Below are 20,044 nucleotides of genomic sequence, written 5' to 3'. Positions count from 1 at the left end.
TCATATCCTATTATTAATTATCCTGCTGATATATTTATTTTATTTAATATTTCGTTAACTATTATCTTTAGTTATTGGTATTTTATACCAAAATTTAGATTTATTAATGTTTTTGTCTATTTTTCCTTCGTTGCCTGGGGTAATTGCCTTAACTCAGAAATATGCAGCTGATTTGTAAAATGCGATTATCTCGAAAACTATTGAGTTTAAAAGTTATTAACAGGTATACCTTTTTTTTTGTTGAAATAATGTATCTTTAATATTTTGTATCACAAATACAGTTCACTCAAAGAGCAAAAAAGTTAAGTGCAAATTTATGCCACATATGTGGCATATGTGGCGCCCTCTATCCGCTACATCAAAGTGTGCATAAAATTATAATTTCTCATATTTAAAAGTACCCAGTTGTAAATTTTTATGCATAAATGTTTACAAACATGAAAGTTATAGCCAAAAATAAAATTTTTAATTTGCACTTTAACACCCTGTATTTTTCTTAATATCAACATTTTATTAAAGCAATTTAGCTTAAATCGTAATATTTTAAAGTGTAGAATCTACTGTTTCTTTTTGTACAATTACTTAAGGACCACCCTGTATAACTTCCATAAGAAAGTACCGTACAGAAGATCGACCAATAATTTATCTGGACGAGACATGGTTTGACACTCATGAAACACCATCCAAAGGATGGTCCGATTCTTCCAACAGGTGTCAAACAAAAGCTCCATCAAACAAAGGGAAAAGAATAACAATTTTACATGCAGGATCAGAAAATGGTTGGGTCCCAAATGCCTTATGGCTTTCTGCAAAGAACATTAAAGACTCCTGCGTGGACTACCATGAGGATACAACGGCAGAGCTTTTTGAGCAATGGTATAAGAATTTTCTTATACCTTCTTCTTCTTCTCGTGCCACTCCTAGCGGAGATTGGAAATCATCATGGCCACTGCGACTTTGTTAGCAGCGCGCCTAAAAAGTTCAATCGAACTACACCCGAACCATTCACGTAGATTACGAAGCCACGATATTTTTCTTCTTCCCACACTTCTTTTGCCCTTAATTTTGCCCTGCATGATATTTCTTAAAAGTTCGTACTTTTCACCTCTCACAATGTGCCCCATTCTTATACCAGTCTTATACCTAACCTTCCTCAAAATAGTGTGATAGTAATAGACAATGCAATGTACCACAGTCGTCAATTACATAAGTCTCCAAGTGCAAATAACACGAAAATTGAAATTCAAAACTACCTGTTAGAAAACGATATATATTTTGAAGAAAAAAAATGAACTGTTAGAAGTGTTAAAATCATTTTCTATTAAAAAAGTATATGTTTGTGACGCATTGGCCGAGGACATGGAACATACAAGTGTTACGGCTTCCGCCCTACTATTATTTATTTAATCCCATAGAGCATATATGTGGCACCAACTAAAGTCAAATGTTAGGTCACAAAATGTTTCTCCGACTTTAAGTGGTAGTGTAGTCGAATTAATAAGGAAATGTGTTGATGATATCTCCCCAGAAAGTTGGAAAAATTCAGTACGCCATGTAATGAACGTAGAAAATTCATATGTTACTTTGAATCACATAATTAAACCAATTGTTATTAATCTTGAAGAGGATAGCGACAGCGAAATAGAATTAGGTATTTAGGAATTCATAAATATATTTTGGTTTTTTTTTGTATTTTTTTTTTGTAAATATTAATTTGTTTATATTTTTCTATATTTTCTTTTCAATTCATCTATTTTTTGTACATTATGTATTCGTTTGTATGTATATACTGTAAATAGAACTATTATTACTGTACATCTTTAACGATATCCGATTATACATGAATTCGACTACATATGAACATTTAAGCTAATATTACAACTTTAATATTGTGACCACGGATACTAAGAGAGTGTGGTGTGGGATACTAAGAGAATGGTGTGGAACTTCCACAAGTGCTCCTGATGATGAGTTGAATAACTCGAAACACGTGTAGAGCAATGGTGGAGTTCCGATTGAAATGAAATGCAATCTTTTACTTTCATTTAAACGTCTTTCTCTACGTAAAGAGCGAAAAAGATGGTAATTTTCAAAGGTGAATCGTAGATGCATGTTGAAGTAAAAGGATACTTCTAGCGTCGTTAAAAGTCTCTAGTAAGAGGCTTTCAATTTGCGGTTCACCTAATTTACTATCAGAGAGAGGTCTCTGGAGTTCTTGTTACTTCATATATATACATATATATATATATATATATATATATATATATATATATATATATATATATATATATAGACATATTCTGATAAAATACATAAATGGTTTTTAACTTTTAAGTTACAATTAATACTGGCTATTAGCACGTGTACTTGGTTGTATAGTAACTTCCAATCAAGATCAAGATTTGATCAACTTGGCATAAAACTCGTTACTAAATTTACTAGACAATTGGAACTGAATTGAGTGAATAGAATTTACTAAGTAACTAAAGAGGAAATTCAAATATTTTACGACTATCGAACACATACACTAAAACTATCAGATACTAGCAATTACGTTGTCAGTGTGAAGATTGGATACGATATAATGTACTGAGGTAGAATAATATAGACTGGGGATAAGACAAGAGGGGATAAGAGTAGGTGGCAAGTACTGACGTTTACTAGAACGTTAACCGTAGTGACTAGTGTAGCAAGGAAAGCTTATAATATGGTCTTTTATGTTGTCGACAACTTCATCGCTTTTTTTTGTTTCCAGCCTTTCCCCGTTGATCTGGTGAAGGTATATTTGTGATTGCTTCATTTTTGTGTCTAAGTGCATAATCCAGTCTTTTGTTTCTGATCTCAACTACTGAGAGAAAAAATTTCTTACAAACTTGTTGCTCATTAAACATGATTTGACGAGTCGATTGCTTATGGCTTGGTGTGCGATTCTTTCGTTTTTTTGGTGCACATAACTTGACTGTTCCACAAATCCAAATAGTTTGCCCATTCGAATCGAGGTTATAAAAGCGTCCATGTATTATTTTTTGCATGTCTATGCTGATTTTGCTTGCGCATTGCCTTTTGCATTGGCAATCAACAGGACGAAAATTTTTGGCAGATACAGTCTTGCTTTTGTAGTTTACATACTCTTCGCCGCGGTTTCTTTTTGCCTTAATTATATTACGTTTCCATGCTGTGGTATTCTGACGTTTCCTTATTGAGACTTCCTGTGAACGGCCAAAATTTTCTATAGCTGCAGTTGAGGTACCTGATTCTTCACTATCTCTCACAAGTTGCTGAATATTCTCAAGAGTCTCTAAAAAGAAACATAACTTGATGCTGCATGAATAACATGAAAAAAGGTGTTTTATACATAGTATCATTGTTGTTTAATCATGTAGGGACATTTTCTCGATCTTAAGGACTGAAAATCCAAAATGCAAGTGACGCGACGCCATGATTTATTCATTACTTACTTCTTTAGACTAACTGGTAAACATTACAGTAAAGCAGGTATAAAGTTCCTGTTATATATTTAGAAAATTGTCTTATTTGCAAAAAAAAATAATATTAAACGTTTTTTTACCTGCCACGTGAAGCTACTGGCCAAATCTTTGACTTCTATTTCCAAAATAGTTCAAACAAATTTACCAAATAACTTTCCTTAAATTATTAAACAATGATAATATATCACCTAAAATAAGTAGAAAATACCTGCTGGTGAATATTCACTTGTGCTTAAAGTCTCGTTACCTTCGCGTTTTCAGTTAACTGAAACGAATCACTTTCATCTGTTGCATATGGGTTAGATTCGGAACTATTTTCCATGTTCATTAATGCCATCTGCACAATTTTTTGTGTTCTGTTACTTTCACGTGACGTGTAACATTAAGTAGAGTTCTAATCTAACAATTACAAATTATTGCTGTTTTACTTTAGACGTTTACAAACAAACTTTTTATCAGCTGTTTACTTCAAATCAAACAATTTAACAATTGGCAGCTGACAAGTTCGACCATCAATAAAATACACGGAGGGAGGAAACAATTTAACAATTGGCAGCTGATAAGTTCGACGATCAATAAAATACACGGAGAGAGGTAACAATTTAACACTTGGCAGCTGACAAGTTCGACCATCAATAAAATACACGGAGAGCGGTTACTTTCACGTGCTCATTGGATCACTTCTGTCTGCAGCATACAACAAAGTGATCCAAAGAGCATGTGCGTACATGGATTACTTTTACGCGGAGACAATTTTATAAATTCATACAACCAAGATAGGTACCAAAGGTATTATAGAATAACAAGAATAACATGTGATGTGGTTTAGTTCTGCAATAAGTTAAAGTCAGTATCGTGGAGGTCAGAAATGGGTCTAACGCAAAACTAACAAAAATGTCACTTGGATCACTTCTGTTCCAAACTATCCATATATACAAAATAGTAACTTCAGTTAAAGCTTTCCTTGTTCTCCTTCACAATCTAGTAAGTGACCGGAATTTTAAAATGTTTAAACAAAATTTTAAAAAAAATGTAAAATTCAACACCCAAAAATGTATTTACTGAACACCATATGCATTCATATGTGACTCAATATTAACAATCCCATTATCATTAAAACTTTCTCTTATTATTATTATTATATTTTGGGTCATAAAAACTAATTTAAATTACCTCTGGAGCTATTGGTAAAAATTGTAAGCAATCTGAATTTTCATTTTCTTCGTCAGAACTACAAAAAGCGGCTACAGGATCGACTGTCGATACGTCTACCTAGAATTAAAAAAATACTCTCTCTTAATAAATAATATAATAGTACGCATGTATAAAATATTTCGTTAACTATTATTTGTACTGAATTAAAATAATTAACCTTTAGTACTAACACATTTAATACACGGTGGCATGGACAAAACTAGTCTAATCTGAATAAGTGTTCATAAATTTTAAAAGAAATAAAAAACGTGGTACTGCAGACTAGCTACTGTTTTCTGTATTTTAAAATTTAAATATTTTTAAAATTGAGTAAAGAAATTTTGTTATTTATTTATTATTTTTATGGATTTTAATAAATTTGGAAAAGTTTGGATGTTGTATAACGGACTCTACGCGTCGCGTAAATGGATAATTATAAAAATCCGAGATTCTATTTATATGAAATTATTTTAAAACGAAAAGTATCTAGAATAAACATTTAAACAAATGATTCAATATTGTTATTAATTGGATAACATTTATGATGACTTTTAAATTTTAACAGTTCGAGAATTCTAGTTTCGATCTTTTCTATTTTTCTGTTTGTCTACCTATATCTTTTATCTACAGATATTCTTTAAATTTTTTACTTTTCATTTAATGTCTATATTTTGTTACCTAGTTATTTTTCGTGCAGTTTTTAATTTAAACTTGTTTGGAATAAATATATGATGACAAAACGAATTGATGGAGAATCGATGTGAAGACCGCTATATCGTGGCGCTAAACATAAAATAAGAATAAACGATGGAAAGGCGAAAGGCGAAGGCTGAACATCAATTAACAGATAGTACAAGAAATAGAAATTCGTAATAAAACCTATGTTTAAATATGGATGATCGTTTCTGCTTAAATATATAAATTTTGATATGGAATGCATATGATACATAAATTCGGTAAATATTTGAAACATAAAATGTAATTGTTGTTTTACTGATACATTTATTTTGATACACATCCTAAACTATGATTTTCTTGGTAGAAACCACCAAAAGGTAAATAAATTGCAACTGCTTATTTTTTGTAAATATTTTTAACTGCATTAAGCGCCATGATGATGGCTTATAAGACCATTTGATAAGGTCTTGATCTCGTGAGACTAGAAACAGCTTTAAGTAGAGTTTTTGAGTCATTTGACAGGTATTTGACGAAGTATCAAGTGTTTCAGTTTCAAGGTAAATGAAAATTACTGAGTTTTCGGGAATAAACGCGTTGAGAATTTAAAACCCGACGTTTCAGCACCCATTTTGAAGCCATTATCAAGCCATATCGTTCTGTTCGAGTTCAGGATGTCAATCTGCCTTCTCCCCTCACTCGTGACATACCAGGATCTTGTTCTCCAGAAATACGAGAACCATCAAACGGCACTGACATCTCAATCTGCCTACTCCTCACTGTCGAGTGACGACTGGTCTTGCCCTGTGTAGCTCTGTTTTTATACCCACAGTATACGCGGAAACGGTCTAAGCAGGATCAGTTGGCAGTTGGTATTACTGGTGCACTAAAATTTGGTTTTGTATGTATGTACGTGTATATATATATATATATATATATATTGTTGTGATTTGCTTATAATGGTAAACCTACTTATATAGTCTGAAATGTAATAAATTTATCTTTATCAAACAAATCAAAAGCAAAAAATATCTCAGGGCTGAAAATAATTTTTATATATATATTTTTTTTTAATTAAAACGTGGCTTCAAAGTATCTTCTGCTAGTTCCATTTAAGAAAGATCAACAAAAAGAAAAAAAGAAATACTAGACAATCAATTCTGATATTATAACAATTGTCCTTTATTTTAAAATACATCAAATTAATTGAAAATTCCGTTGAGGATAAATCTTACACCATACACTATAAATAGAATAAAAAAAATATAATCAATCATCCATCAAATCACACATCCCTTAATAATCAATAAAATTTAACTACACATATTTCTAAATCAAATATCTCTTAATATAAAATTTTTTGAAAGAATTACTGGTTCCTTTGCTTGGATTGTGCTCTGACCAGATCGCAATTTACTTCCCGGATCCTATCAATTTCCCTGCTCGCTATTCCGCCTACTGTTTCTTTTGATAATAAAAGAAAAAGACAAACAGTATGTGAAAATGTCGTGATGTCTTTACCACAATCTCCAAACTCCAAGATAAACAAACTGCTTCCTCTCAGACACAACGAAAATATATTTGTGTGTACTTACAGTAATGCCTCTATTTCTACTGGCATTCGTCTCTGCTTACCACAATGGCTGCTTAATTTTCCACACAAAACACTAAACACTACTTCTTATAAATTCTAAATTAGAATATCTTTTCTATAATATCAGAAAACCACCAAAAATTAATAATTTTTTTAGGAGCATCTCTCAATTCGCATTCTAGTTTGACAGTTATTTTGACAATCACCTGTCATCCAACGCATCATCGGATTCTTAGTTCATAAAATTTTTTTTGTTTTTCCAAAAATTACCTGACGTTAAAATACTTTCCTTTAAACGAACTTGAATTCTTTTTTTAACTTTTATAAAGGAGAAAACTCAATAACCAATAATCCTTACTTATTACCTTCTAATCTATTATAACCGCAAATTTCAAATAGTTGTGTACTAAATCTAACTGCTTATGTCCAAACCGTATTGTCTTTTTTATTGGAGAAAACTGTCCAAATCACTTATTCACTTATTCGGAAACCACTCATGTACAACTAAACTATTTCTATATACAGGGTGTTCTCGATTTTTTTTAATGGTCTTTCTAATTTTAATTTTATCTAAAATTTGGGGATCTTATTAACTCCCCGCCTGGTGAAAAGATGAAAATTTTCCGCATATGCAACCAATTTTCTCGCGTCAACACTTAATTTCAAACTAATGAGATTACCCAAATTGATTAAATCAAAAATTGTATTTCTACTTAAAAAAAAACATTTTCGTTTTCTATTCATGATATTTGTATACATCGTTAATATTGAAAATTCCTCTGATTCTTTCAGAATCCATATGTCTCAAGACATAACTATTTACACCGTTTTCATTATTTACGATATATGGACCCTCAAACACCGGCATTAGCTTAGCACAAACATTGTTGGTGATGTTGGATACTCTCAGCGCTCTCACCAGCACCTTTTCGCCAACCTGAAAAGTGACAGGCCTTCTTTTCCTGTTACGGTCCTGTCTTTGGACGTATTTCTCATTACTTCTTTGCAGTCTTCACGGCCTCTCTTGCATGATTCCTTTCATAACATATTCCGGGGTTTCTTTTGTCACCGTGCTCGGGATCGTATTTAAATATTTTTCTATTTCGGTTATTTTTCTGTCCCATCGGTTATGTTGTCCATCTGTAGCAATACGAAGAAATTTTGTTACCTCTTGGATAAATCTTTCCGACGGATTGCTCTGAGGGTGACGAATGCTGACAAAATTTGTCTCTACTCCTCTTTCCCTCAGCTGTCCTTTTAAACGATCGTTTCCAAAATACGTCGCGTTGTCCAATACAATCCTCCTTGGCGTTCCTACGGAATCTATGAAATCGTCGATTTTTCTCAATATTTGACTCCTTTTGTCGTGCGACAACTATACAATTTCACATATTTTGAAAATACATCTACCATTACCAGGATGTGTTTATTTCGTTGATTTGTTATGATTAAATCACTCAACATATCGATTGCTACGATGTCCAATTTGTTTCGGGATACGATGTTTTTGGCGACATTTTTATTTTTGTAATTCTTACTTTTATATATTTGACATTTACTGCACTTTTGGGTCATCTTCTTAGCTATACAATAATCTTGTCGACAAATATAATTTTCACGGAAAACTAACCATACTTTCCGGGCTCCAATATGTCCGTTATTTACATGTAGGTTTTCCATCAGTTTCTCGGCCAGTGTTTGTGTCACCAAATATAATTCTTTTCCTTTAATTCTTTTAAAGAAAATATCGTCTTCTCTTTATGCTCTTCTTTTATCCTTTTACTCCAAACCTTCTTGATTCCTTCTTATTTCATTAAGCGAGAAAATACCGTCTTCTTGCGCCAATCGGTTTAAACCTACATGCAATTCAATCGTATCCTTTTTTCCTGTTTCTTCATCCCGGGTTAAAGCATCGGCTATGATATTGTCCTTTCCTCTGATGTACTTGAATTCAAAATCGTACTCTTGTAGTAACAAAATTCCTCGATGTATTCTGTTATTTACTAATCGATTCTTCATGATGTGGACTAAAGCGGCATGATCCGTCTCGATTGTAAATTTCGCTCCCAATAGGTAGAATCGTAGCTTCTTAACACAAAATAGTACACTCGCGAATTCGAGTTCAGTAACGCTATATTTTCTTTCATGCGTTTTCGTTACTCGAGAAATAAAACATATCGGAACTTCCTGTTCATTCTGTATTTGTGATAAAACCCCAGCAAATTTTTGAATTGAAGCATCGGTTCTCAGAATAAATGGTTGGTGGTAAATAGGATGATACACCTTGATTTCTTTTGAGAACTCTTCTTTTAATCTTAAGAAAGCTTTTTCTTGTTCTTCCTTCCAATTCCATCTAACTCCTTTTTTTAGTAATTTAATTAGCGGTATTTGTTTCTCGATTATATCTGGGATTAGTTTTTTAAAGTAATTCACCATTCCGAGAAAACCTCTCAAAGTTTTCAAATTTTTCGGTCTCGGATAATCATTTATTAAATTTACTCGGTCTTCCGCTAAAGTAATTCCGCTCGTGTCCAGTTTAAACCCCAAATACACTACTTCCTTTTGAAAAAATTGGCATTTTTCTATGTTTAGTTTCAAACCAGCCTGATCCAATTCTTCCAGCACCAATTTAATGTGTTTCAAATGACTTTGCGTATCCGGAGAAAAAATCAATAAATCGTCTATATAGTGGACAATAAAATCTTCATGACGGTTGAGAATGGTGTGCAGAGCTCTCACCAGTGCTGCGCATGCACTTTGCAATCCAAAAGGAACTACCTTGAAACGATATACTATCCCATCAATTGAAAAAGCTATATAATTTCGGCATTTTTCTGCTAATGAAATCAACCAAAAACTATGTTTTAAATCAATTTTGGAAAAAATTATGTGACCCAGTTATTCTTCCAAAAATAGCCTCAATATTTAATGGTGATTCATATTGGGATACTGTATGCTGGTTGATGTTTCTCGCATCTAAACATAGCCTTAAATCTCCACTGCTTTTCTTCACTATCACTATTGGATTGACATAGGGTGAATCACATCTCTCTATGATCTGATCTTCCAACATTTTCTCGATTTCTCTTTTCACGTCTTGTCGATATTTATACGGGATAGGGTATGTTTTTGAACGAAAACTTCCCAAATTTTTCACCTCAATGTATGCTCGTAATTTCTGGCCACTCTATTTTCTTCGTTTATTAAATTTTCGTAGTTTTTTAACATCAAACGCATCTCCTTTTCTTGTCCTTCTCCGCAAATTAGTTCTCTTTCGTTCTCCTTATCTTGTTTACATATATTTACCGCGTATTCGGTGTCCTCGTTTGCATACACTTCTTCTTCAAATACAGTTGTTTCTAACTTATCATCTCGCTTTTCGTTTATGCTCCCTGGATTCCATACATCCCATGTATGACTGCCTTCTTTTAACTTTCTTTCCTTTTCTTCCTTTCTCTTTTCTTTTTCTTCTTCTGGGCTCGTCTCATATGAGGAATGCCATTCTTTAAATTCTTCTATATTTTCCTTTTCTTCTTCTTCTGGACTCGTCTCTTTTGAGGAATGCCAGGCATTAACTTCTTTTATACTTCTCTGCTTGCATCTTCTCATGTTTCTTTGTCCTTGTTTCGTTGCCAAATTCATTTCTACTATTCTTTTTTCATCCGCTTCATCTATATTCCTTGTTTCATTGTCCTTGTCCTTATCCAATTTTTCTTCCAATTCTATCATTTCATTCTCGATTTTCATGGTTTTATTATTAAAATCCAACACTATATGCTTTTCCGATAATTCGTCTACTCCTACTATCATATCATGCGACATATTTGGCATTATCACACATTGTAGTGAAAAAAATTTCTTTCCCAATCGTATCCTAATTCGTATCCCTTCATTTATCGTTGCTAACGTTCGTTTATTCGCGCCCACTAAATTTACCATAGGTATTTTATAAATTAAATTGGTCAAATTAACTTCTTCTATCAACTTTCTATTTACCAGCGAAATTTCAGAACCCGAATCTATCAAAATTTTTATGGGTGTCTCATTTATAAACCCGTTTATATATTTTAAATTTGATCCATTTTCTTTGTCCTTATGTCCTGCGAGTTTTATAAATTCCTTTGGGTGACAAAAAATTCCTGTGTTTTTCTTTGTTTTTAGTGAGCGCCTTCGCGAAAATCCTCCTGTTGTCTTTCTGTACTTCTTCTGTCCTCGCATTGTCTCTCTTCTCCGTATTTTTCTATTTGTGTGTTATTTACCTCTCTTCTCATTCCTCCTGGCCTTTCGGATTCGTATCTGTTGTCCCTATATCCTTGTTCATTTGTCCTCCTGTAATTGTTATTTTCTTTATAGTCTGTGTATATATTTCTATTGTGGTTTTCTCTGTATCTGTCTCGGTTTCCTTGCTGGTTCCTGGATTCGTATCTCTCTCTCCTGTTTTCTCTATTTTCGTATTCTCTTCTCGGAATAAATTCTCTTTTAGGTCGGCCTTGACGATAATTTTGTCTCCTATCTCTGTTTTCCTGCATTTCTTGTAGTCTTCTAGTTTTTCTGTCTCGTAAATGTGATTCTCTTATTTGTAAAAATTGACAGAGACTATCAATGTCTTTGTAATTTTGCAAAGTAATGTGGTCTTCTAATGTTTCCTCAAACTGTCTGGCAATCAATTCTACCAATTGTTCCGAAGAATAATTGTACTCTAAATGTTTGGCGTTGTTGTAGATCTGTAAAGCATAGACTTTTTCTGATACTCCCAACTTTTCATTATATTTTCCGTTCTGCAGTTCTTTGTTGATCTGCAATTGCTGTATTTTGCCCCAGAAATAGTTCAAAAATCTTTTCTCAAAGTTTTCCCAATTGGTAAATTCCTCTTCTTTACTGTCAAACCATAAACTCGCCTCATCTTTAAGATGGTTCCTTATCGTTTCTTTGGCTGTTTCGAAGTTACCGATGTACCGCACTTTCTTCTTTAAATTATTTATGAAAATTACTGGGTGTAATTTTTTTACGTCCCCGCCAAACCTTATTTCACATCATCTGTACTATGGATAAGCATTTCCCTTCTTTCTCCAAAATTTTGTTGCGTCTTGATTTCCGCAATTTGTCTTTCGTTCTGCTTAACTTTTTCTTCTATTTCTCGGTTGTCTTCTTGTAACGCATTTTCAAATTTGATTTCCAATTTCTCTAGCTCCTTTTTATGATCGTTCTTTATCTCCTTCATTGTATTTTGAATTTTTCTTTCTTGTTCTTTCATTTGATCTTTAATTCTCATTTCTTGCTGTCCCATCTCGTTCTTCATCATTGTCAAACATCCTTTTATTTCCTTTTCATATTTTTCTATGCGTTCCTCCATTTTTTGTTGTTCTCCTCTATGGCTTGTTTTGTTTCCTGTTGATTTTTATTTATTGTTTGTTTTGTTTCTTCCATTGTTTGTTTCATTTGTTGTTGTGATTCCTCTATTTTCTTTGAGGTTTCTTGTTGATTTCTATCCATTTTTTGTGATTGTATTTGCATCAGTTGTAATATTTTCTCTAATCCTGATAATTCCTGACTCTCTCTCTCCATAATTGTTGTTTCGAAAATGTCTTCTTGTTCTAAATGTTCTTCTTGTTCTAAATGTTATTCTTGTTTTTTGTTTTCTTTACTTTTGCTTCTCGTTGCAGCCATTTGTTTATCTCTTGAAATATTATCCCCGCCAAATGCCAACTTTAAATTTCCTCGATTTGTTGCAAATACGGCAAATCCTCCGTTCACCCAAATATAAATATTTGTCAAACATTTTCAAATGTTATCAAACGTCAATAAAAAAAAAAATTAAATAAATTGTTAGAAAATGTAAATTTAGATAAAAATTTTAAATGTCATAAAAAAATGTACCAAATTATTATTCACTGGACCAAAAAAAACTATAACTACCTGTTGTTTTTATTTTTCAAATTGTATCTCTTTCCAAATGTAACTAGTAATACTTTTTTATCAGCCCTCACGTTCTGGGCGCCAATTGTTGTGATTTGCTTATAATGGTAAACCTACTTATATAGTCTGAAATGTAATAAATTTATCTTTATCGAACAAATCAAAAGCAAAAAATATCTCGGGGCTGAAAATAATTTTTATATATATTTTTTTTTAATTAAAACGTGGCTTCAAAGTATCTTCTGCTAGTTCCATTTAAGAAAGATCAACAAAAAGAAAAAAAGAAATACTAGACAATCAATTCTGATATTATAACAATTGTCCTTTATTTTAAAATACATCAAATTAATTGAAAATTCCGTTGAGGATAAATCTTACACCATACACTATAAATACAATAAAAAAAATATAATCAATCATCCATCAAATCACACATCCCTTAATAATCAATAAAATTTAACTACACATATTTCTAAATCAAATATCTCTTAATATAAAAATTTTTGAAAGAATTATTGGTTCCTTTGCTTGGATTGTGCTCTGACCAGATCGCAATTTACTTCCCGGATCCTATCAATTTCCCTGCTCGCTATTCCGCCTACTGTTTCTTTTGATAATAAAAGAAAAAGACAAACAGTATGTGAAAATGTCGTGATGTCTTTACCACAATCTCCAAACTCCAAGATAAACAAACTGCTTCCTCTCAGACACAACGAAAATATATCTGTGTGTACTTACAGTAATGCCTCTATTTCTACTGGCATTCGTCTCTGCTTACCACAATGGCTGCTTAATTTTCCACACAAAACACTAAACACTACTTCTTATAAATTCTAAATTAGAATATCTTTTCTATAATATCAGAAAACCACCAAAAATTAATAATTTTTTTAGGAGCATCTCTCAATTCGCATTCTAGTTTGACAGTTATTTTGACAATCACCTGTCATCCAACGCATCATCGGATTCTTAGTTCATAAAATTTTTTTTGTTTTTCCAAAAATTACCTGACGTTAAAATACTTTCCTTTAAACGAACTTGAATTCTTTTTTTAACTTTTATAAAGGAGAAAACTCAATAACCAATAATCCTTACTTATTACCTTCTAATCTATTATAACCGCAAATTTCAAATAGTTGTGTACTAAATCTAACTGCTCATGTCCAAACCGTATTGTCTTTTTTATTGGAGAAAACTGTCCAAATCACTTATTCACTTATTCGGAAACCACTCATGTACAACTAAACTATTTCTATATACAGGGTGTTCTCGATTTTTTTAATGGTCTTTCTAATTTTAATTTTATCTAAAATTTGGGGATCTTATTAATATATATATATATATATATATATATATATATATATATATATATATATATATATATATATATATATATATATATATATATATATATATATATATGTGTATATACATGTGTATATATATACATATGTATGTATGACACTAATTTTTGTTTTATTACATTCTAGGTTACCAAATGGCCATATCAATTTCGGATAAATTTCTACGGTCAGTTAAATGAAAATTACTGACTTCTCGGGAAGAACCGCGTTGAGAATTTAAAACTCAACGTATTTTAGAGCCATTATCAAGAGGGATATGATTCCATTCGAGTTCGGGATCTCAATCTGCCTACTCTCCTCACTTGTGACGTACCAGTATCTTGTTCTCCAACAAATATACTGTAATATACAAAAAAGAAAAAACAAATCTCACAAATAAAATCCAAAATTGTTTAAATTCTCTTATTAACAAATGGTGTAATAAGAAATACATATAGTTAAACTTAAAAAACAATAAATTAATATCTCACAATTGCACATCTTCATATATTTATGGACTTCCAAAAGTACATAAAAACAACATTCCTCTTCGCCCAATTATTAGTAATATTGGAAGTCCAACATACAACCTCTCCAAATATTTTGCAGACATTTTGGTAAAAGCAACTATCATATACAGGATTCATGGGATTTTCACAATTTTATTTCAAAACAGTCTGTACCAATCAATCACAAACTTATATCTTTCGACTTAAATCAATCATTATACACTAACGTCCCAATTGAAATAGCTTTAAACAGTGTCAAGACTAGATGGAATGACATCCAAACACATACTTCTCTTCCTCTTGAAGAATTCCTAGAGGGTGTAAAATTCTGCCCTAATTCAACATGCTTCCAACATGAAAATGAATACTATTCTCAGATTTCTGGAGTGACCATGGGTTCACCTATCTCAGCACCAATGGTAAACTTAGTAATGGAAATATTAGAAACAACAGTCATCTCTAAATTGAAGTACAACATACATTTCTACAAACAATATGTTGATGACTGCTTACTCTGCATTCCGGATCATGAAATCGATTATACTTTTCAAATGTTCAATAATTTTCATAGTAATATTCAATTTACTTATGAACTAGAAGAAAATAATAAAATTACAACTAAGTGGTTTACAAATGATGTTTGGTCCGGAAGATATCTAAATTTTAATACCAACGCACTCATAGCTCATAAAAGAGGTGTTGTGTTCAGTCTTACTGACAGAGCAATTAAACTATCTAGTCCACAGTACCATTCCGCAAATTTGAGAATAGTTAAAGATATTTTAAAAAAAAATAATTATCCACCAGAATTTTACAACCCTCTTATTAAAAAAAGAAATTATATCATCAAAAATCAATCCAATTTCAATACCATACCAAAACAAACCCAAACCATACCTAGCAATAATAATAATAATAATGTCACTAACTCCAACAAATCCTATATATCCTTACCATACATTAATGGATTTTCTGAACAACAACAAAATTTAAATAGTTTTATTTACATGAGACTGACAAACCCAGGAAATAAAAAGTTTCTATTTAAATATTCAGGACATAACAGTCAGGAAATAACATTATATATATATATATATATATATATATATATATATATATATATATATATATATATATATATATATATATAGGTTTAAAAAGTTTTTTATTTTGCAATGTATTTGGTTATTTTAATAATTATGATATTGTAAATATATTTGAGTGCACCATCTTTGTAGGCAACCAAGTTTAGTTCGTTTATGTGCTTTATGTATATGAACATACACAAGAAGTGTATGTTCGTTTAGTGCACCTTTGTAGGCTTGGCACCGTTGTCGGTTTTTCAATAATCCGATTTTTTTAAAAATTAAATTTTTTACATCAAACCATCATTTTAACATTGGGAGGTAAAATTACTGTATTTGGTATCATTTTAAAGCCAATAGATGTTGCCAGTGTTAATACTTAAATAATATTTGAAAACATAAAAATATCGATCAGTTTGGGTCAAGTTCAAATGAAGACATTGAAACTACCTGCCGACCGGCTGGGGTCAACCAACTAGTTTTTTTATAATATCAACGTTCAGTTGTTATATTTATTCAATTTAGATATTTTTTCCCAGAGAGTTGTGTAGAGGAATATTTTACATATTTCAATTTCCAAGCTGTTTAATCAAAGCTATCAGTGAATAGTTTAAGATAAATATTAGATTTTTATGGGATTAGGTCAAAAATATTGGTTGTGATTGGGATGAGAATCACATTTTTAATTATTTAATGTTTAACATTTTGATTTCAATTCAGGAAATCGTTCTCAAAAAACGTTTTTTGTACAAAATGTGTATACACATTTTTACATAATTTGTACAATAAACAAGGTTAAATATTGGAAATCGTATCGTTAAATATTAGTTAATTAAAAATGTAATTTTCATCTCAATATCGACCAATAATTGTGGCTTAATCACATAAAAAAATAATATTTGACTTTGACCATGGCATAAGAAAGTAGTTCACGGAACCTCGCTAAATAGTTTAAAAAAATCTTACAGAAATTTAAATTCTAAATAGTATGAGGGGTAGCCGACGAAAAATTCGTAAAGACGTACAGTTGATTTTGCTTTGTTTTCTTAAACAATCTTAAAAGGCAAAATAAAAAATTTTGCTTATAAAACGTTTTGTATACATTCTAAAGAAAAATAATTTAAATAAAAGTTGTAGACCATAAAAAGTTTTCTATGTAGAGAAATACCAAATTTAAATACATAAATAATTGAGATAATTCCAAAAAACCATAAACTCTAAGATATTATATGTTTGTAGTAATTTATAAATGTTAATATCTTTGTTTTGTGACTAACGACAGATAATATAGCTACTTGAAATCATGGCAATTGATGAGTTATTAAAGTGTGCTAAATATCAAGCAGATCAAAAAATATTTTACAATTTATTCAATTTGTTTATCACAGAAAGCGATTATTTAAACAACTGTACTTGTCCAAACTCGTATGACTCTATAAGTATTTTGTAACTTGCAATCGATTCTTTGCGCTTTCAGTTTTAGGGTATATTAAAAAAACTTTTAACATATTATTAAATTTTTTATTAAAAACCAGTTTGAATAGGGGACATTTTAGTTTTTAGACCACTTAACGTTTTTTTAGTTTCTTAAACAAGTGAGGATTCGGTTATTTCTTCATATGGGCTATGAACAATTGTCTAGTCAAGTCAACACTATTAGAGAAGTTACCTATACTTTTCCAGTAGTCATGCAGACGGTTCATTTTAATTGTCCCCATATGGAACATAAGCTCGAGAAAAGTCTTAAATTCTATTTGTGTTGTCTCTTTCCAAAACGCAATCCTCGATTTTTCTGAACGACTTTGTGCAAGTATTTTGTCAGTCACTTCCACCATTCATTTAATCTACATCGTCCTCGCCCGATGCTTCTAACAATGATTGTAATTCAGCAGTGGTCAATCTACGTTTATGTTCACATCTACCTTTTTTAGATGTCGAAGGCATATTATTTACATCCCTTTCTTTATAAATACTATAACTCACTTTTACGGAGGTAATTAACAATAAAAACGTTCTACTGGAAACTATCAACTTACGACTTCCAATACTATAAGGCCACTTGAGGCACAATACGTTTTTACTCAATAATAGTTCCTGTATAAGTAAAATTGTTTTTTAATGTGCTTCATTGAAGCACACTAGATATATTTCAGTTTTGCCATCACATTCTTCAGAATATGTTTTAACTTTTTTAACTTTTCTATCGGCCTTTCTACTAGTCATGCTTCTTCTTAAAACTTTGTAACATCTTGTACACTTTCTTCTCTTTGTATTATCTACATCGCTTTGCCTTAGATGGTATTTTTGGGTGTAACTGGTCATGAGGGTTACAACATTTCTTTATTTGTAAATGCCTTCGCGAAGCAACTAAGCATTGACTACTGCGGTATTAAATATTAATTCCATTGCCACTTTCCGGTACCACTTCAGAATTTTGCGTATTGAGCTTACGCCAATATATTGGTAAGAAGCCACTTGATCACTATAATCAACACTCTTTTTCACCAAGTTATAATCGAGAATAATTTGTGGTTTTAGTACTTGTGTATAATTTTTCTTTTTATTTGATTAAACCAAGATACAACTATTATGTTTAAATGTTGCAAGGATTAAAACTGGTCTTTTGTCGACCCATTTTATCACTCGTAAAATCAATAATGGGGTTAAATTTCATCGAGAGTAACTGGTTGCAACTTTTTTAATCGAGATTTTAGTTTTACATGTTTTTAGAGTAAAACATCTGCACATGAATAATTCGTTTCTTGAACAATGATTTCAATTCATCGACCAATATTCTAAAATAAGGTGTTATTACGTCGTCCAGAATATTATAAACTGGTTCTCTTTCATAAAGCATTGGAAATATGGTTTACACTTTATATTTAGAAAAATCTTTTACTGCAACTCTTGTTCGACCTAAACTAAATTAATACACAAAACAAATTAATCTATTTTTTTTATAGAAATGCAGATTCCTGTCGGATTTTTATCAGTGCGGCATGAGTCACTGGTGTCTCATATATCCGGACCTCTTATCGCATTACAAACATAATTCTTAATTAGCAGTGCGGTACAAGATACATTTATGTCGTATAATCTGAAAGCCGTAATAAGACCATAAGACCGTATGTTATAAATAAATATATTCCTAAAAGAATTATCTTGAAACATGAAATAAATACACTAAAAAAGTGCAATATTAGGTGTTATTTAAAAAATGGTAAGTCATTCACGGGCGTACAGTTAAAAACAAAAGTTTTCAGTGTTCTATTGCTTGATTATTACTATCTGGTATTCTGAAAATGTTGACATTTTTTCCTGGTCTGATCTTCCTCAACTAACGTCATCTTTCTTAATTTGTGGGTTGTGTTGTTCAGGTCTCTTTAAGTGTTTTTGTTGGTATCCATACTGAATGATCTTCTTTAGACAATGTACTAATGTAGTGTTCAAATGTGGCATTGCGTGCGTCATGTAGCGCTGATCTTAATTGTCTGATTAGTCGATTATATTTGTGTTCGTCATTAAGATTTCGGCTTCTTGGTCATCTAACTCTTGCTCTTCATTTTTCGACTATTAGTTGTATAATTCGGAGTGTTACTTGTGTTTTCTTGCTTTGGAATTGTTAATCGTGTAGCTCCATATGAAATAGTAAAAGATGAAAACGGCAGCATATTCATGCATAAAAAAAGGAAACGCGATAAAGATATCTGAAACAGCTGTTTTATGTTATAAGAGATGAAATAGTCCGAAATTGCCAGGTGAACAGGGTACTATAAAGAGGAAGTAGAATTAGCTATGAAACAGCTTAAATGGGGAAAAGAAGTAAGCTTAGACCAAATACCAGCAGGAATTATTCAACTGGGGAAAAAATTAAGCGGATAACAATATTCACTCCATTTACAGAAAAGGGGGTGACCCGCAAAAATTTTAAGAACTTCTTTAATAGCCTCCAGTCAACAATTTCCTAATCATGTTTAAAAAACGTACGGAATGCACTGTATATACTAACCCAAACCGTCAACATACTTGTTGTTGCAGTTATGTATTACGATCAACTTAAAGGTTATGCACGACTCCCCTTGCATAGGTACACAGGCATGCACCCGTGCGGGAGAAAAAAGATTTGTCATAACGTTACATTATGTCACATTTTAACGTTGAATATTGTATGGTCCCCTTTGGATTATAAAACGAATGGTCGACTTTTTCTCGCACAGATCCCGCCTATGTAACTTTACAA

At 31.6% G+C, this 20,044-nt stretch overlaps 1 protein-coding gene across 3 annotated transcripts in view; it reads right to left on the bottom strand.

Moving 5' to 3' along the window:
• Positions 1-20,044, bottom strand: part of Rbbp5 (retinoblastoma binding protein 5) — a 372,021-nt gene that overhangs the window by 32,614 nt on the left and 319,363 nt on the right. For all 3 annotated transcript variants that reach the window (XM_072534791.1, XM_072534790.1, XM_072534792.1), the window contains exon 8: positions 4,662-4,760. In XM_072534791.1, coding sequence (XP_072390892.1) covers positions 4,662-4,760 — 99 coding nt within the window. The remainder of the gene's footprint in view (positions 1-4,661; positions 4,761-20,044) is intronic.

Source organism: Diabrotica undecimpunctata, chromosome 6, assembly GCF_040954645.1.
Source record: "Diabrotica undecimpunctata isolate CICGRU chromosome 6, icDiaUnde3, whole genome shotgun sequence".
NCBI lineage: Eukaryota > Metazoa > Arthropoda > Insecta > Coleoptera > Chrysomelidae > Diabrotica > Diabrotica undecimpunctata.
The sequence above is the reverse complement of the archived record's forward strand: the minus strand, read 5'-3'. Positions and strand labels throughout refer to the sequence as shown.